At 50.8% G+C, this 16,392-nt stretch overlaps 1 protein-coding gene across 2 annotated transcripts in view; it reads right to left on the minus strand.

Annotated features, from left to right (window-relative positions):
• Positions 1-15,531, minus strand: part of MAPKAPK3 (MAPK activated protein kinase 3) — a 42,017-nt gene extending 26,486 nt beyond the window's left edge. For both annotated transcript variants that reach the window (XM_016190083.2, XM_007527296.3), the window contains exon 1: positions 15,077-15,531. In XM_016190083.2, the coding sequence (XP_016045569.1) occupies positions 15,077-15,301 (225 nt within the window). In that variant the 5' untranslated portion in view covers positions 15,302-15,531. The remainder of the gene's footprint in view (positions 1-15,076) is intronic.
• Positions 15,532-16,392: the final 861 nt, after the last annotated feature.

Consider the following 16,392-nt stretch of genomic DNA (forward strand, 5'->3'; position numbering starts at 1 on the left):
CAACAGGAAGTAATCAGCAGAATGACAGCTGGCCTTCCCCCCCTGGAGGAAACGTAACAAAAATGACAAAGAAATAAGAAGTGGGGGTCAGGGGTCGGGTGGTAGCACACTGAGTTAAGCACACATAGCACACATGGCCCAAAGCACAAAGACACACACAGGATCCTGGTTTGAGCCCCCGGCTCCCCACCTGCATGGGGGTCATTTCGCAAGTGGTGAAGCAGGTCTGCAGGTGTCTGTTTTTCTCTCTCCCTCTCTGTCTATCGCTCCTCTCTCAACTTCTCTGTTCTATCCAATAACAACAAAAACGGAAAAAAGATGGTTGCCAGGAGCAGTGGATTTGTAGTGTCGGCACCAAACCCCACCAATAACCCCGGAGGCCAAAATAATAAATAAATAAATAAATAAATAAATAAATTGCTTTAAAAAAAAAAAAAAAGGAAATAAGAATGGAGTTACAGGAGAACAGACTGATTTAGGGCAGGCAGAGATCTTCAGGAACCTTCTGATTCCCAGACTCCAGACCTGTTCTTTCCCAAACCAAAATATCTGTTCAGTCTCTCCAACTCCCCTTGGCTTCATCTGCGTTTCTGCAGCTCCCCACACAGGTCTGGCAGAGCACAGACAGCCACCATCCTACTCAGGCTCTTCCCAGTGCAGGCCTGGACACTGATTGTCGAGGCTCCCAGCAACCCTTGACCCCAGGCCCCTGCTTCTGTTCATCTACAGGGCTCCCAGGTCTGGGCGTCTATAGGCGTCTCCTGGGTGACTCTCCTGTTCTCTGATCAGGCCATGGAGCCACAGTCGTGAGGAAAGGCAAGTGGGGGGGGGGGCTGGGGAGACAGGAAGGCCTTTCCTTCTGGGCCATCAGAGTGGTGGCTTGGCAGCACTGAGGGACACCCCTAGCATAGGAATTGGCCGCAGTGACTCACCCCAAGTCTTCCTAGAAGAAAGAGGTTCAGCCCGATTCAAGGACTGAGCTGGGCTATGGAGTACAATACAGAGGCATCTCCAAGCCTAAGGCATAATTTTGGAGCTCCTGTCCCTAGCAAGGCAGACCACAGCTGACTGATCCCTAAGCCACAGCATTTGCAAACCACTTTAGGAGAAACATCTGAGGGCACCCACTAGACAACAGCCACACTGGTAAGAGCAACCCAGACTACATCAAACTGAAAAGCTCTGCATGCAAAAGGAAACACCACCATACCAGCAAGACTCCCCGTGGAGGAGGAGCAAATCTTCATGCGTTATACATCAGACAGAAGAGGGCTAATAACAAAATATACACAGCTCACCAAACTCAACAGTAAAAGGACAGACAACCCCATTGAAAAATGGAGATGGGGGGGGAGTATGACATGGGCAGAGTCTTCTCCAAAGAAGAGGTCCAAATGGCCAACAGACACATGAGAAATACTCAGTCACTGATGAGCAGGAAAATGTGAATGAAAGCAACAATGAAATACCATTTTATACCTGTATGTCATCCATTTAAAAGGACAGAAACAACAACTACTGGAGAGGCTGTGGGGGGAAAGGGACTCGCCCACAGTGCTGGAGGGAATGTTTTCCAATCCCTGCGGGAACAGTCTGGAAATTCATCAGAATGCAAGATGTTGACCCACCTTATAACCCAGCAATCCTTCTCCTGGGAATGTACCCAGGGTGAACAGAAACAGCTATCTGAAAAGACCTGTGCACACCTATGTTCACAGCAGCACAGTCTGTAATGGCCCAAATTTGGAAGCAATCCAGATGTCCGATGGCAGATGAGTAGCAAAGAAAGTTGTGGTGTATCTACACGGTGGAATGCTGTGTGGCCATTAAAAAAGATAAGGCCGTCTCCTTTGCAATGTCTTGGTCAGAATTTGAAGGTATCGTATTGACTGAGATAAACTGGAAAGAGAAAGACTAATACTGAGTGATCTTACTCATAGATAGAACCTAAGAAAAAGGACAGTAAGGTAAAATATAAGGTGAACCTTGGGCAGGGTATGGTATATGACATCAAAGTAAAAGACGCTGGGGAAGGAGGGAATCGGATGAGATGAAGGGACACTGGGGTGTACGATGGGGGAAGAGGCCCTAGGTTGGAGGAGCGAATGTCTCCCAGACACCTACACACCCATCATAGGACATGAGGGGTTATGCCTCTGTGTCAAAGACTACACTCTAAACATTAACCTCCTCACCCAATTTTTTAAAAAACTGACTCAGCAAGAGGCAAGGTAAGCCCCAACTGTCTGCTTCCCAGGTTCTGCCCACAACTGCTTACCACTGAAGGGTGTGTGTGTGTGTGTGTGTGTGTGTGTGTGTGTGTCTGTGTGTGTGTGTGTGTGTGTCTGTGTGTGTGTCTGTGTTGTTCTCAAATGAACCCAGGGTCGTGTGCACATGCCATATCACGGAGTCCCCACTTAACTCATTTCTTCTATTTCTGGAAGGAGAAGGGGAGAGGGACAGACACCAAATGCCATTCTACCATCTAAGAAGTTCCCCTGGTGCTGTCCGCGGTGCCTGCCAGCAAGCACAGGGTCTCCCTCAGCTGTGGTAACGCATGCTCTTCGCTGGCTGAGCTGTCACCGATATCTTAAGAGTCTGTCATTGTCCTAAAGGGGGTTATTGTCAGGCAGAGGGCTGAGTCCTACGCCTTACAGTCTATGAGAGTGGTCTGCCTGAGCCGGGCTCGCAGGAAGGGGTGGCTGAGACTAGCCTCCACTACTTGTGACCCTGAGCCAGTTACTCTGTCTGAACTGTCTGCATCTGTGACCTGGACATGTCAGCCAGTCACCCTGACACTGCCTCCTTGTGCTCACCATATAAGGAAGTGCTGAAGGGCTGTGTGCTTGTGTTTGATTTGTTGGTTGGTTTTCGCCACCAGGGTTATCACTGGGGCTCGGTGCCTGCACTGTGAATCCATGGCTCCTGGTGGCTATTTTTTCCATTTTAGTGGATAGGAGAGAGACACTGAGAGTGATGGGGGACAGAAAAGGAGAGGGAAAGACAGACACCTGCAGACCTGCTTCACTGCTTGTGAAGTGACCCCCATGCGGGTGGGGAGCCAGGGGCTCGAACCAGGGTCCCTGAGTGGGTCCCTGTGCTTTGTACAACATGTGCTTAACCTGGTGCGCAACAGCCCAGTACGCCCCCCACCCCCAAGTGATTATTCTTATCGTCCTCCCCACTCCGTGCTACTGCCTGCCAGAGAGTGTGGAGAGGGAGCTGGCCAGTGGTGCACTCAGTAGGGCACATACATCACCATGCACAAGGACCCAGGTTCAAGCCTCTGGTCCCTACCTGCAAGGGGGAAGCTTCATGAGCCATGAAACAGTACTGCAGATGTCTCTGCTTCTCTCTTCCTCTCTGCTTCCCCCTCCCCTCTCAATTTATCTCTGTCTCTACCAAAAAGAAAAATGTGAGGGTTGGGCAGTGGCACACCAGGTTAAGAGCACACAGTACAAAGCACAAGGACAGTGCAAGGGTCCCAGTTCAAGCCCCCGGCTCCCCACCTGTAAGGGGTCACTTACACAAACAGTGAAGTAGGTCTGCAGGTGTCTGTCTTTCTCCCTCTCTATCTCCCCCTCCACATCCAGGTGGCAATACTTAATGCAGAGAGCATGGAGAACGCCTGCCAGTCCCCCTGGCACACAGACAGAGGGGCTTATTCATGACGCAGAGATGTACACAACAAGCCATGAGTCCCTCATGGAGGATGAGCCTTAAGACATGGAGTCACGGGGGTCAGGTGGTAGCGCAGCAGGTTAAGCGCACGTGGTGCAAAGCTCAAGGACCAGCATAAAGATCCCGGTTCAAGCCCCAGGCTCCCCACCTGCAGGGGAGTCACTTCACAAGCAGTGAAGCAGGTCTGCAGGTGTCTGTCTTTCTCTCCCCCTCCTCTCTCCATTTCTTTCCGTCCTATCCAACAATGACGACATCAACAACAACAGTAACTACAACAACAATAAAACAACAAGGACAACAAAAGGGAAAATAAATAATAATAACTTTTTTATTAATTTTGTTAATATTTATTTATTCCCTTTTGTTGCCCTTGTTGTTTTATTGTTGTAGTTATTATTGTTGTTGTCGTTGGATAGGACAGAGAGAAATGGAGAGGAGGGGAAGACAGAGAGGGGAGAGAAAGATAGACACCTGCAGACCTGCTTCACCGCCTGTGAAGCGACTCCCCTGCAGGTGGGGAGCCGGGGTTCGAACCGGGATCCTTATGCCGGTCCTTGTGCTTTGTGCCACCTGCGCTTAACCCGCTGCGCTACAGCCCGACTCCCAATAATAACTTTTTAAAAAGAGTCACAGGTGTGACAAGTCAAGCTTCTGCTCCCTCACAACCATGAAAATAACCTTTCAACTTCAATCCAGTGAGGGGGGCGCAGGTAAAGAGTACAGGGAGAGGCTTGGTCACTATGGGGTCCTCAACCAGGAACGGAGGGGGCAGTGCGCACGCAGTTTTTCCCTCTATTAAACGGAGGCAGTCAGCACCGCACATACCAGCCAGTCCTCTAAGGCTCCCTCAACAGGCTCTACCCAGCTCAGGCAGACCCCAACCCCTTCTCCCCCCAGGCTTAGACAGAGAACCCTTGGGAGTCATAATGCTCCTTGGTCCCATCCTGTGTCCCATGAAAACATCTCAGCCCACTGAGCTATAAAAGGAGACAAGAGAAGAGAGGCAGCTGCCACACTCCACAGGGGAGTCCTCAGGTTACAGCCTGGCCCAAATGTTCCTGACTCCACCACTCCAGCTGCCAAGACCACGATCCTGGTCAAGACTAACAGCAAGAGGAGCCTTGTCACAGTTACAACCAAGTACTCCTCCCTCCTGCCCACCCTTGCCCTGACAGCCCCATTTGTTTTCCACCTGCCTTCAGCCTGCCAGGCTACGGAGAAGAGGCACAGCCAAGACTGAAACCCAGAAGACAGACAAAGAGCGACAAGGTTCAAGAGAGGAGAAACAGACTGCAAAGAAGAAGTGAGAGGAACAAAAAGAAATAGAGCAAAGGCTGGAAGGATAAAGCCCTTGTCTAAAGAAAAAGGCAACCCAGATAGTAAACCCCCTCCCAATACAAAAATCAGTATTCCCAGAATCTCTGATCTGGCTAGAACAGAAGGCCTCCTGGGGTTCACCCCCACTCCCCAGAGACCTCACATTCCAGCTCTAAGCAAAAGCTCCACACAGCAGGATTTTAATCACAATCACACAAGGCCTAATCCACTTAGTTTCAAAAGGGTAAGAGAGTGGGTTGGAAACTGCAGGGCTCCTTTCCCTCCCCACAAGGGGCTGGCTTCCCCGTGCAGGAAGAGCCCAGCATAACTCTTCATAAAGGCCAATGTATGTGTGGGGGGTGGGGGGACAGGGGGTGTGTGTCTGCAACTACACTGCCCCCAGAGAGCTTCACCCCCCACACACACACTCAAGGGGTCTGTCTGCTGCTTTGTGCTGTCACAGAGTACAGACCTGGGAATGGCTCTGGCCACCACAGTTGAAGTCTGCTCATATCTACCATATGTTCAAACCCAGGGCGCAATGGTACCACCAAGACGATGTTTTACAGAAGAATCTAAACTTGCCTGCTATCCAAAGCCACTTGGGGCGAGAGCAGCAGGATTTTGAGCCTCAAACCAAGCTTCACTCTCCTCTCTCCACCTCAGCCAGTCTCCCATGCAGGACCACAAAAGATCCCAGACAGACAGACGGGTGCAAGAGTGTGTGGGCACTGTGGTCTCCCTTCCTGACAGCAGCAGACATGCATCCACAGAGGACTTGACCCAAGTGTCCTGGGAGCACCTCTCACTAGGGTCGGCCACCACTCTCAGCCCTTGCCAGGTAATGTGAACTTCAGACACACTCAGCCACCAAGCTGGGACCGAGGAAAGCCATGGGACTGCGGAGTCAGATGTCCCACCTGCTGCTGTCTCCACAGAGGTCTCCCCCGTGGTGATGTCCCAGGGAGGCCAGGCAGAGGGAGGCAGGGGTCCAAGTAGGGGAACAGCTTCCCCGGGTGCAAAGCTCAGCAGAGAAGTACAGATCTCTGTTATCAGGGAAACCAGACCCTTCTACAACCTGACCGGAACAGTAACAGCCCACAGGACACAGAAGCCTCCACAGAAAGGCCCAGAAAGAGTGCTCCACAGAGGTGCTGGTGGTGCTTTCAAAGAAAGCCCTGAGGTATAGGGAGACAGCTCATCGAGCAGAGTGCATGCCTTGCTGAGTGTGCGGCCCTGGGTTTGAACCCTGGCAGCGTACGGAAGCACTGTGGATGCAACGGGAGGAGCTCCGTGGATGGTTGGGATTCTGCTTGTGAAGCCTTCTGATTTGATCATCACATTGGGTGCGCTTGTGTTGCTTGCTATGTGTTCTGTTTGCACGTCCACTGCTGGCTGGGCACCCCCTGCCTCCGGGATATTGGTTTGGTCTCCTCCCCCTGCCTCTGGGACACTGGTTTAGTCCTCGCTGGTTGGAGCTTTTTCCTTGTCCCCGCCCCCCTATCGTACATATTTCCCTTGGTTCCTGACTCGGCCTCCAGAGGAGCGAAGAGAGATGGAGGGCAGAATTGGGTTGTGATTAGATTAGTTTTTTTTGGACTGCATCCCCGCTCATGAATAAAGATTGAACTGCGTTCTCAGCTCAGCCATGAGTCTCTGGTCATCTCTGTCTCCCGCCCGCGAAGCCAGCCCGGCAAAAAATGACAATGGGTGGAGGAAAGGCTCTGTGGTGTTTCTCTCTCTCTCTTTTTTAATATTTATTTTATTTATTTATTCCCTTTTATTGCCCTTGTTGTTTTTATTGTTGTCGTTATTATTGTTGTTGTTGGATAGGACAGAGAGAAATGGAGAGAGGGAGGGGAAGACAGAGAGGAGGAGAGAAAGACAGACACCTGCAGACCTGCTTCACCGCCTGTGAAGCGACTCCCCTGCAGGTGGGGAGCCGAGGTTCGAACCGGGATCCTTATGCCGGTCCTTGTGCTTTGCGCCACCTGCGCTTAACACACTGCACTACAGCCCGACTCCCCAATTTTTTCTTCTTTATTTCTGAGATGGGAGAAGGACAGCTGTAGAAAAGAGGAACACCGGGAGTCGGGCTGTAGCGCAGCGGGCTAAGCGCAGGTGGCGCAAAGCACAAGGACCGGCATAAGGATCCCGGTTCGAACCCCGGCTCCCCACCTGCAGGGGAGTCGCTTCACAGGTGGTGAAGCAGGTCTGCAGGTGTCTGTCTTTCTCTCCCCCTCTCTGTCTTCCCCTCCCTCTCTCCATTTCTCTCTGTCCTATCCAACAACGACAACAACAATAATAACTACAACAATAAAAACAACAAGGGCAATAAAAGGGAATAAATAAATAAAATAAAATAAATAAAAATTAAAAAAAAAGAAGAAAAAATTGTACTGAGGTCACTCCATGGTGGCATTATGCATGCATGAGGAGGCCCTGCGCTCCTTCCCCAGAACAGAAAGGAAGGAAGGAAGGAAGGAAGGAAGAAAGAAAGAAAGGAAATGAGCAGGTGGTGGTAGATAGCATAATCATTATGCAAAGAGACTCTCAAGCCTGAGGCTCTAAAGTCCCAGGTTCAATTCCTCAATCCCTATCACCATAAACCAGAGCTGAGCAGTGCTCTGGTGAAGAAAAAAAAGGGAAGGAAAATGAAAATACATAAGGATGGTTCTGGCAGAAGAGAGAATTTTCAAACCTAGTGCAAGGGGGGCCAAAGACAGACAAAGGCTTCTGTTGGGGGTAAGATAGGAATCTCAGCTGTGGGCAGATGAACAGGGAGAGTCACTGCCGGCTTTTCTCCTTGTCCTTCAACGCCCTATGCAAACGCTCCTTCCACCACAGAGCCCTTCATCCTCGCCATGGCTGCCCAGGGTTTGTGAGGGCCTGGCCACTAGCCCCACTGAGAACAGCCACATCCCGCCAGGACCTCAGACCGTGCGGCAGGAAATGGTACCCACAGCAGGTGCTGAGCTCAACACACCAGGCGTATTGTCATACATACCCTGAGTCCTCCTCTCTCATTCACGTCCTTCTCAGAGACATGGGTGAAAGCTGCCAATTTCTTTCTGAAAGGGTCCCCTGACTGGCCCAGGTGATATACCATTTCTTCTTTTCCACAAGCCAACCTGACTTCCTACCTGTGGCACTCTGGACTCCTGGGTGGGATGGGGTGAGGCGGAGAGTTTGGGTTTATTAGAAACTCACAAGGCTTATAATGAATCACACAAACTTAATATTAAGTGGCCCCAACTCTTAGTCCTTGTATGCTGGGCTAGACCATTCATTCATTCCTAGGTACAGAGTTTTGTGCAGTGAGGAGAGCTGACAGCGGCGGGCAAACAACAGCAGCGTCACTGGAGGCCCACCTGGACCTGTCAGGGCTCCTAGCAGAACCACAGAGGCTGATGCCAGCATTCTTCAAAAACAAACAAGCAGAAAAACTCTAAGACCCTCTCATATACCCACAGACTTCCAGGAGGGTTGAAGAGACTTCAGTACTAAGGCCAAGGAATCACACTGCTTGGACTCATCCCAGCCACGCTACTCACCAGCTGTGCTCCTTGGTTAAGTCATCCACCACTCTGAACATCAAGGTCTTCATCCAGATAATGGGAGTTAGGTAAGGAATTAGGTAAGGTTACACTGTGCTGTGCACTGCGGACAGAGCCTGCCAGAGTGCTCTGGAGACCTGTTAGCCATTTACAGAAGTGTTGGAAGCCATATCGCGAGTGCTTGAAGGCTAGAGAGCTGGCTTCAGCGCCTGGCAGTCCCAGGAGAGGGGATCCTTACAGTAGGTTTGGAATGCAGTTTCTAAAGCCGCAAGTAAGGCCCACTAGGCAGGGTGTGAAACCTGGGGGGATGGGGGTGAGGTGGGACAGTGCAACCACTGTTGGAAACTTCCCTACAAGTATACGAAGCCCTCCACACTCTTTGCTATTTGTTGACTTGGTACCAAGTGACTGATCTGACCGGTCTGGAGATAAGTGAGGGGGTGGCGGCTGAGAAGTACTAAGTGAGAAAGTACCTGGCCAGCCTGACAGCCCCACCCAGCCTCAAATCCAGCTTGGCAGCACCAGCTCCGACAGGCCAACCCCACCCATGAGCGAGGCAGGATCTCCTGGGCACGTATATACAGCACCCCATCCCTTCACTCTCCTTGACCAAGACGGAAAGAATGCCCCCCGGGGGCCTCCAACATGCTCCAGTGGTCAGAGGCAGAGATGAGGGTCCCCAGTCCAACTGCCCAGAAAGCAGAGGCAAGAAACCTTCACCTCTGTGCCCATGTGCAGAGGGTCTCTGTCTCCCTGAGATCTGCTACTGCTTTCATTCATCCAAGTGCCATGGTCTCTTGTGCTTGCCAGGAAGTCAAGGACCACAAGTGGGCTGGGCAGGAAGTCACAAGGGGAAGGGATTCTGGCCTCTGCTAGAATCACCCCAATTCTATTTTTTCTTTGCTTTTGTGTATTTAGTTTTATAATTTTTTTACTTGTTATTAATAGTCCAATTCTTTTAAAAAAGTATTTATTTATTTCCTTTTTGTTGCCTTTGTTGAATGAGTTTTTTTTTTTTTTCTAGTGAATTACCAGCTTCTTCTGGGAAGGACAGGTTTTTTTTTTTTTTTTTTTAGGAATTTCTTTTTTTTTAATATTTATTTATTTATTCCCTTCTGTTGCCCTTTTTTATTGTACTTATTATTATTGTTGTCATTGTTGGATAGGACAGAGAGAAAAGGAGAGAGGAGGGGAAGACAGAGAGGGGGGTTGAAAGATAAGACACTTGTAGACCTGCTTCACTGCCTGTGAAGCAACTCCCCTACAGGTGGGAAGCCGGGGGCTCGAACTAGGATCCTTACGCCAGTCCTTACGCTTTGCGCCACATGCACTTAACCCGCTGCATTACAGCCCGACTCCCGAAGGACAAGTTTTGAACCTGAAAACTCTTGTCTGTCGGTCTCAGAGTCCACAGGCAGAGCCACTACTCCAGCCTGGCAGTGTGTAATAGTCCAATTCTAACCACTACCTCTGGGTTCCAATTTTCAGATATCTGGACCTTTGATGTAGTAGTATGACTGGCAGGGGACAGATCTGCAGGGCTGTGCCCAGCAGAAATGAAACCCAGGGTGCCAATTAACCAGTTGGCAAGTAATTCTCCAGTTCCTGCCAAGGATGCAACCCTGAAAGCTTAAGATTGAATCAAGAGAGGAGTGACCCTACTAGATGCAGAAGCTGGCCTTGGGAGGAAGCTGCTAAGTGTGGACAAGACCAAAACGGACCCAGTAAGCAGTGGCTGAGGGAAAGGGGAAGAGGCCCAGTTCCTTTGAAAGAAGCCTGCTCCTTTAAGGCTCTCATAAAATAGCAGCAGCTACAGGGACAGCAACCACAGTTCTTCCTGTTTCATGAGTCCTTGTTGCATTCCAGACTTCGTGCTGAGCACTGTCTGCCATCTTGGGCAGCAAAACCGAGAAGATGGGCAGGATGAAAGAAGAAAAGGAGGGAGAGGAGGAGGAGAAAGAAGGAGAAGGAAGAGGAGAAAGAGGAGGAACAGGTGGAGAATAGCATGGAGAAAACCCAAGGTGCTTAACCTGAACCACCAAGAAGGAGAGAGAATCTGAATACATCCAAGCTACAGGATGAGGACAGACCAGCTGGAAAATCTGGGGATGGAGTAGGGAAGGCAGTAAGATACAGAATGCTGGACCTTCACCCAGACTGACCTGGGACAAAGAGAGGACCAAGCAGAGAGAGGGCTCGGATTTACGTACACTGGCAGAGCTACCTGGCCAGGTCCAGACCTGCCCATGTGCTGAGATCCTGGGGTCTTGGTTGTCAGGGCAGACAGCAGAGGCTACAAGCAGAGAAATGCTACCTCCCTCCTCACAGCTAGAGCTACCACTCACAGTATAGATAAAATGTGCCAGAGATCAAAAAATCAGTAAAGTCACAGGCCCCTTGGAATATAACTAAAATAGACCTACTAGCTTTTTCCAAAATGGAAGCCCCAAAACTCATCTGCTCTGTTCTTGCCTTTGCGTTCCTGACTATTAAACAATTTGTTCTGCTTTCTATCTTAGTGCTTTTTCAGACACCAAGTTGCAGATGTTACCACAATGCCAACCTGAATTCCCCGGACAGAGGACCTCACCAGTGTTCCCTGGAACCGCACCTCTCCACTACGGAAAGATAGGGACAGGCTGGGAGTATGGGTCGACCTGCTAACACCCATGTTCAGTGAAGAAGCAACTACAGAAGCCAGACCTGCCACCTTCTGCCTCCCATAATGACCCTGGGTCCGTGCTCCCAGAGGGATAAAGAGTAGGAAAGCGTTCAAGGGAGGGGATGGGATATGGAACTCTGGTGGTGGAAACTGTGTGGAATTCTACCCCTCTTATCTATGGTTTTATTGATTTTTTTTTATAAGTGAATTAATGACATTTTAAAAAATGTGCCAGAGATTGTACTAGTCTCATCTTGGAAAATGGTGAGGTCTCACCTAGATGAGAAGGAACTTGCATAGCTTGGTTACTTTGAGGTGCAATGGGAGGAGGGGGTGTTAGAACAGGAAGGTGCTGGGTGGGGTGGGAGGGAACAGATAAGTCATGCGTTCCTTGAGGGCCAACATAGGGTCAGGTTCTGAAGACCGCAGGCCAGTAGCCCCAGCGATGCTCACCTTGAAGCCTAGTGGAGTACAGCAGAAGAATCTATTCTTTTTATTATTATTATTTAAGAAAGGATTAATTAACAAAACCATAGGGTAGGAGGGGTACAGTTCCACACAATTCCCACCACCCAATCTCCATATCCCACCCCCTCCTCTGATAGCTTTCCCATTCTCTATCCCTCTGGGAGCATGGACCCAGGGTCGTTGTGGGTTGCAGAAGGTAGAAGGTCTGGCTTCTGTAATTGCTTCCCCAGAAGAATCTATTCTAAGCTTTCCCCAGTTCTTAGTTTAGAACACAGAAAGCTCTAAGGTTCTAGATTCAAGAGGAGGAGCTTTGCAAATTGTTGCAGTTATTTATCAAACAAGTACCTCTGGGAAAGAGCCAAGGCCCAGCCCTACTTAAAACCAGGGCTGTCTGGGCCAGCAAACTCTGGTCTCCCACTCCATCCCTGCCTCACTGATCAGGAACAGCACAGGGAGTTCTGGGAGCTCATTCCTGGCTTTACAAGGTGGAAGTCTTGGTATTGAGAAGGGGCTGTCTGACTTCAGTTGTTCCTCACCTACTCAGATGGCCTCCTGACCTCAACTCAGGAGAAAGGGCCAGTTGCTGAGAGGACAGAAATTCTCACTTCTTCCCTCTTCACCCGATACCCCTCAGGAGAGTCACCTTTCCCCTGAAGGACCCAGAGAAACCCCCACCTGGTAGAGACAGGCTGGGGGTATGGATCAACCTGCCAATGCCAATGTCCAGTGGAGAAGCAGCTACAGAAGCCAGAACTCCCACCTTCTGCCTCCATAAAGAATTTTGATCCGTACTCCCTGTGAGAGAGAAATGATAGATGACCAGAAGGCTCTGAATTCCAATTCCATCAGGACCCAGAGAGAGAAGGGGAAAGTGGGAAGGATACATGGATGTAGTAACAGGTGTATGTGTAGCTTGGAAAGGAGGAGAAGATGGGACCTTTAAAAAAATGGGCAGGGGCTGGGTGGTAGCGCACCTGGTTAAGCGACACATTACAATGAGCAAGGACCTGAGTTTGAGCCCCCAGTCCCCACCTGCAGGGGGAAAGCTTTGCAAGTGGTGAAGCAGGGCTGCAGGTGTCTATCTTTCTCTCCTCCTCTCTGTCCTCCCTTCTTCTTTCCATTTCTCTCTGTTATATCCAACAACAATGACAGCAATAACAACAATAATAATGATAAACAACAAGGGCAACAAAAGGGAAAAATGGCCTCCAGGAGCAGTGGATTCGAGTGCAGGCACTGAGCCCCAGTGATTACCCTGGAGCCAAATAAAATAAAAATAAATACAAATAAGTTTAAATAGGGCAAATCTATACAAATATTGACAGATAGTTGTAGAAATAATAGTTAGCCCATATCTGCAACCTTAGGAGAACTGCTGTAGATTGGAGATTCAGAACTCTGGTAGTGGGAATGGTGTGGAGTTATACCCCTGTTACCTTTTAATTTTGTAAATCAATGTTAAATCACTAATAATAAAAAAAATCAAAAATAAAAATAATAAAGTTTGGTCTATATTCCCAGAGGGATAAAGACTAGGGAAGTTTCCAGTGGAGGGGATGGGACACAGAACTCTGGTGGTGGGAACTATGTGGAAGTAACCCTCTGTTATCTTTCAATCTTGTTACTCATCATTAAGTCACTAATAATAAAAATTTTAAAAGTATTTGTTTGATGCTCAGCAATTTGTTTGGCTTCGTATGTTAACTCTCTTTTCAATCACCAGGTTCCAGATGCCACCAGGATGCTGGCCAGGCTTCCCTGGATTGAAGACCCCACCAATGTGTCCTGGAGCTCCGCTTCCCCAGAGACACACCCTACTAGGGAAAGAGAGAGGCAGACTGGGAGTATGGACCGACCAGTCAACGCCCATGTTAAGTGGGGAAGCAATTACAGAAGCCAGACCTTCCACCTTCTGCAACCCTCAACGACCCTGGGTCCATGCTCCCAGAGGGATAGAGAGTGGAAAAGCTATCAGGGGAGGGGGTGGGATATGGAGATTGGGTGGTGGGAATTGTGTGGAGTTGTACCCCTCCTACCTTATGGTTTTGTTAATTAATCCTTTCTTAAATTAAAAAAAAAAAGTATTTGTTTGATTAAAGAAAAAGGAAGTGGAAGAGAATTTTTTTTAAAAAAAGAAACACCCATCAGGGCTTCACAGAACCCCACCTGCACTCTCTTGTGGGTTCCTATGTGGAAGAGCCATGCCTGACACATGGCCTCACCAGCCCAGCTCTGACTCTCCCTACATCTGTCTTCACGGTGCCCCTCTGAAAACACCCTGGGGAGCCAGATCCTTTCTATCCACCCTGGGAGCCCCGAGAAAGATAGGACTAGGTCCCTGCTCAATAATTCGGACTTTATGCCCTAAACAAGTGTGGTCACCGCTTCAGGCCCGTGCCCCCATACCTATCACCCTATGTGCACCACCTCATCCGGAGCTGACAGCTCTTTCTCCCTGAACAGAGACAGACACACGGTCTCAAGAGTCTAAGGTCATGGAGCTGGCAAATTCAGGCTGATGACTAGAGCACATGTCTTGGACTCTTCTGGCTAGTAACTGCAATGCCTACGAGATGGGAAAATCCTTTGCTGTATTCTAACCTCTGAGAGTCACCCTTCTTTCCATGCTAAACTCATCCAGTTGGCCAGTGGCACGAACTTCAGTTGTGTCAAGTTCCCAGTGATGACAGATTCAAGAGATTCTGAGTGTGGGCCAGGTTCTGGGGCCCAGACTGATGTACCCTAAGTCAGATCTGCATGGCTACATCAGCTAGCTCCAAAGAACTCCCAGGATTAGACCTGTTTGAGTGAGGGCTCAGCCATGTCTCCATGGAGCACATGGGGTGACATGTTTTGATGACTGGCCTTCTGCCCAGGAACCAGGGTGGGTCATGCTTGGAACAGCTCCTGCCCCTTTCAACATGGGGCTAATGACTCAGAGCCCATGAGTAGCCTCCCACTCCCACAACTGAGATGACTATTTGACTTGCTTGGCACTAAGTCAGTCCCCCCCACCTCCAAATTCCCTCTGCTCCCCTCCAGGTAGGTAAGATGAAGGATGAAGAAGCCCCAACCTAAGACTTAGTGGGACTGAACCTCATAAGGAGTGAGACTCGGACTCACTGGAGTCAGGAGAGTTCCTCATGGAAGGGGCAGTCAGATAGACAGAGGACCTGACCAGTAAGGCCCTGCCAGGACCCAGGAGCCAGGAGCCACTAGCGGCTACTTCAAGCTTCACCACTTGTTCAGAAAGCCTCCACCTCTAGTTCCCTGGGACATCCTGAGTTCAGCTCGGCTAAGCCCTGGTTTCCGCGTGCATACACCGGGAGGCGATGCTGAGTTTGAGGAGCTTGGGGGGAGATGACAGGGAGTCCCCGCAGGGGTCACTGACCTTTAGGGCACACTTCTGCCCCGTGCGCCGGTGAAAGCACTCCAGCACCTTGCCGTTCACACCCAGACCCAGCACCTGCTTGGACAACTGGTAGTCATCGGTCACCGCATACTTCTTGGGCTCCCTCCGCCCCCCGAGGGCTGTGGCGCCCTCAGGGCCAAGTCCGCAGGGTGCACCTGGCGGGGCCGCGGGGACCCCCGGTTCCTCTGCCGGGTCTTCGTCCATGGCCCCCGCGGGGCGCTCAGCAGCCGCCCCAGCCTGGCGCGCTCAGGGCCACCTGGGGGAGAGGGGCAGAGCGAGTCCCGCCCGGCTGCCAGACACACCCAGCCCTGCGCCCCGGAGCCGGACTGGGCGGCGGGTGGCGACCACGCGGGACTGGGGGCGCGCGGCCCGAGCCTGGGGCTGGGGCTCAGGGCGGGGCGGGGGCGCGCGCGGGGGCGGGGAGCCCTACCTGGCCGCCGTGCACCGGCTGCTGGGCGCGAGGGGCGGGGACCAAGGCGACCCACGTGACTGCCCCCTCCCCCTAATCCGGCCGAGGGGCAGGGCCGGGTCAGCCTTAAAGGGCCAGGCGGCCCCAGCAGGTTCGGTCACGCCGCCGGGACAGTACGGGAGCGTGGCTGCCTGGGGGTGGCAGGGGGACCCCGTGAGAAGTCTGGTTTCTTTTGAAAGTTTGGGCTGCCACCCGCGTGTGTTCTCTGCACTCTGCCAAGGACCCTCCAGCATTACTCCTGAGACTTCCAAGGTGTTTGGGGTTTTTTGGTTTTTTTTTTCTTCCCAAAATTGTTTTATTAGAGAACTAACACAGACCCCCTGCAAGCGTCCACCCGGCTTTGACCTAGCACGTTATGATTGGGCCCTCCTCAATCGCTATCGAACAGGCCATGGCCGGTGCGCCGCTATGTTCCATCGCTGGGGAGCCAGAGACGACCCGAACTGCCCCTGCGGCTCCAGACAGACTATGACCCACATAGTCAACGACTGCCACCTCTCCAGATTCAAAGGAGGTCTCGAAACTTTACATCAGGCTCAACCTGACGCTGTTGACTGGCTACGGAAGAAGGGCAAACGTTAGAAGAAGAAGAGAACTAATAATAATTTACAAGATTGTTATTGTCACATGAATACAGTTTCTTATCTCCCCGTGATAGGTGCCTGCATACCACTCCTGCCACCAGCTAAAGTCCTTCTCCACCATGTCGCATTGGGTCCCCAGTGGCCTCTTAACACGCACCCCAGCCCCCACCCCTGTGCTGGACTTTGCTACAGCAGACTGCACCTGGTCCATGGTTCACAGGAACCTAGTGCCACACACAAAG

The sequence above is a fragment of the Erinaceus europaeus genome, chromosome 12, assembly GCF_950295315.1.
Source record: "Erinaceus europaeus chromosome 12, mEriEur2.1, whole genome shotgun sequence".
Classification (NCBI taxonomy): Eukaryota; Metazoa; Chordata; class Mammalia; order Eulipotyphla; family Erinaceidae; genus Erinaceus; species Erinaceus europaeus.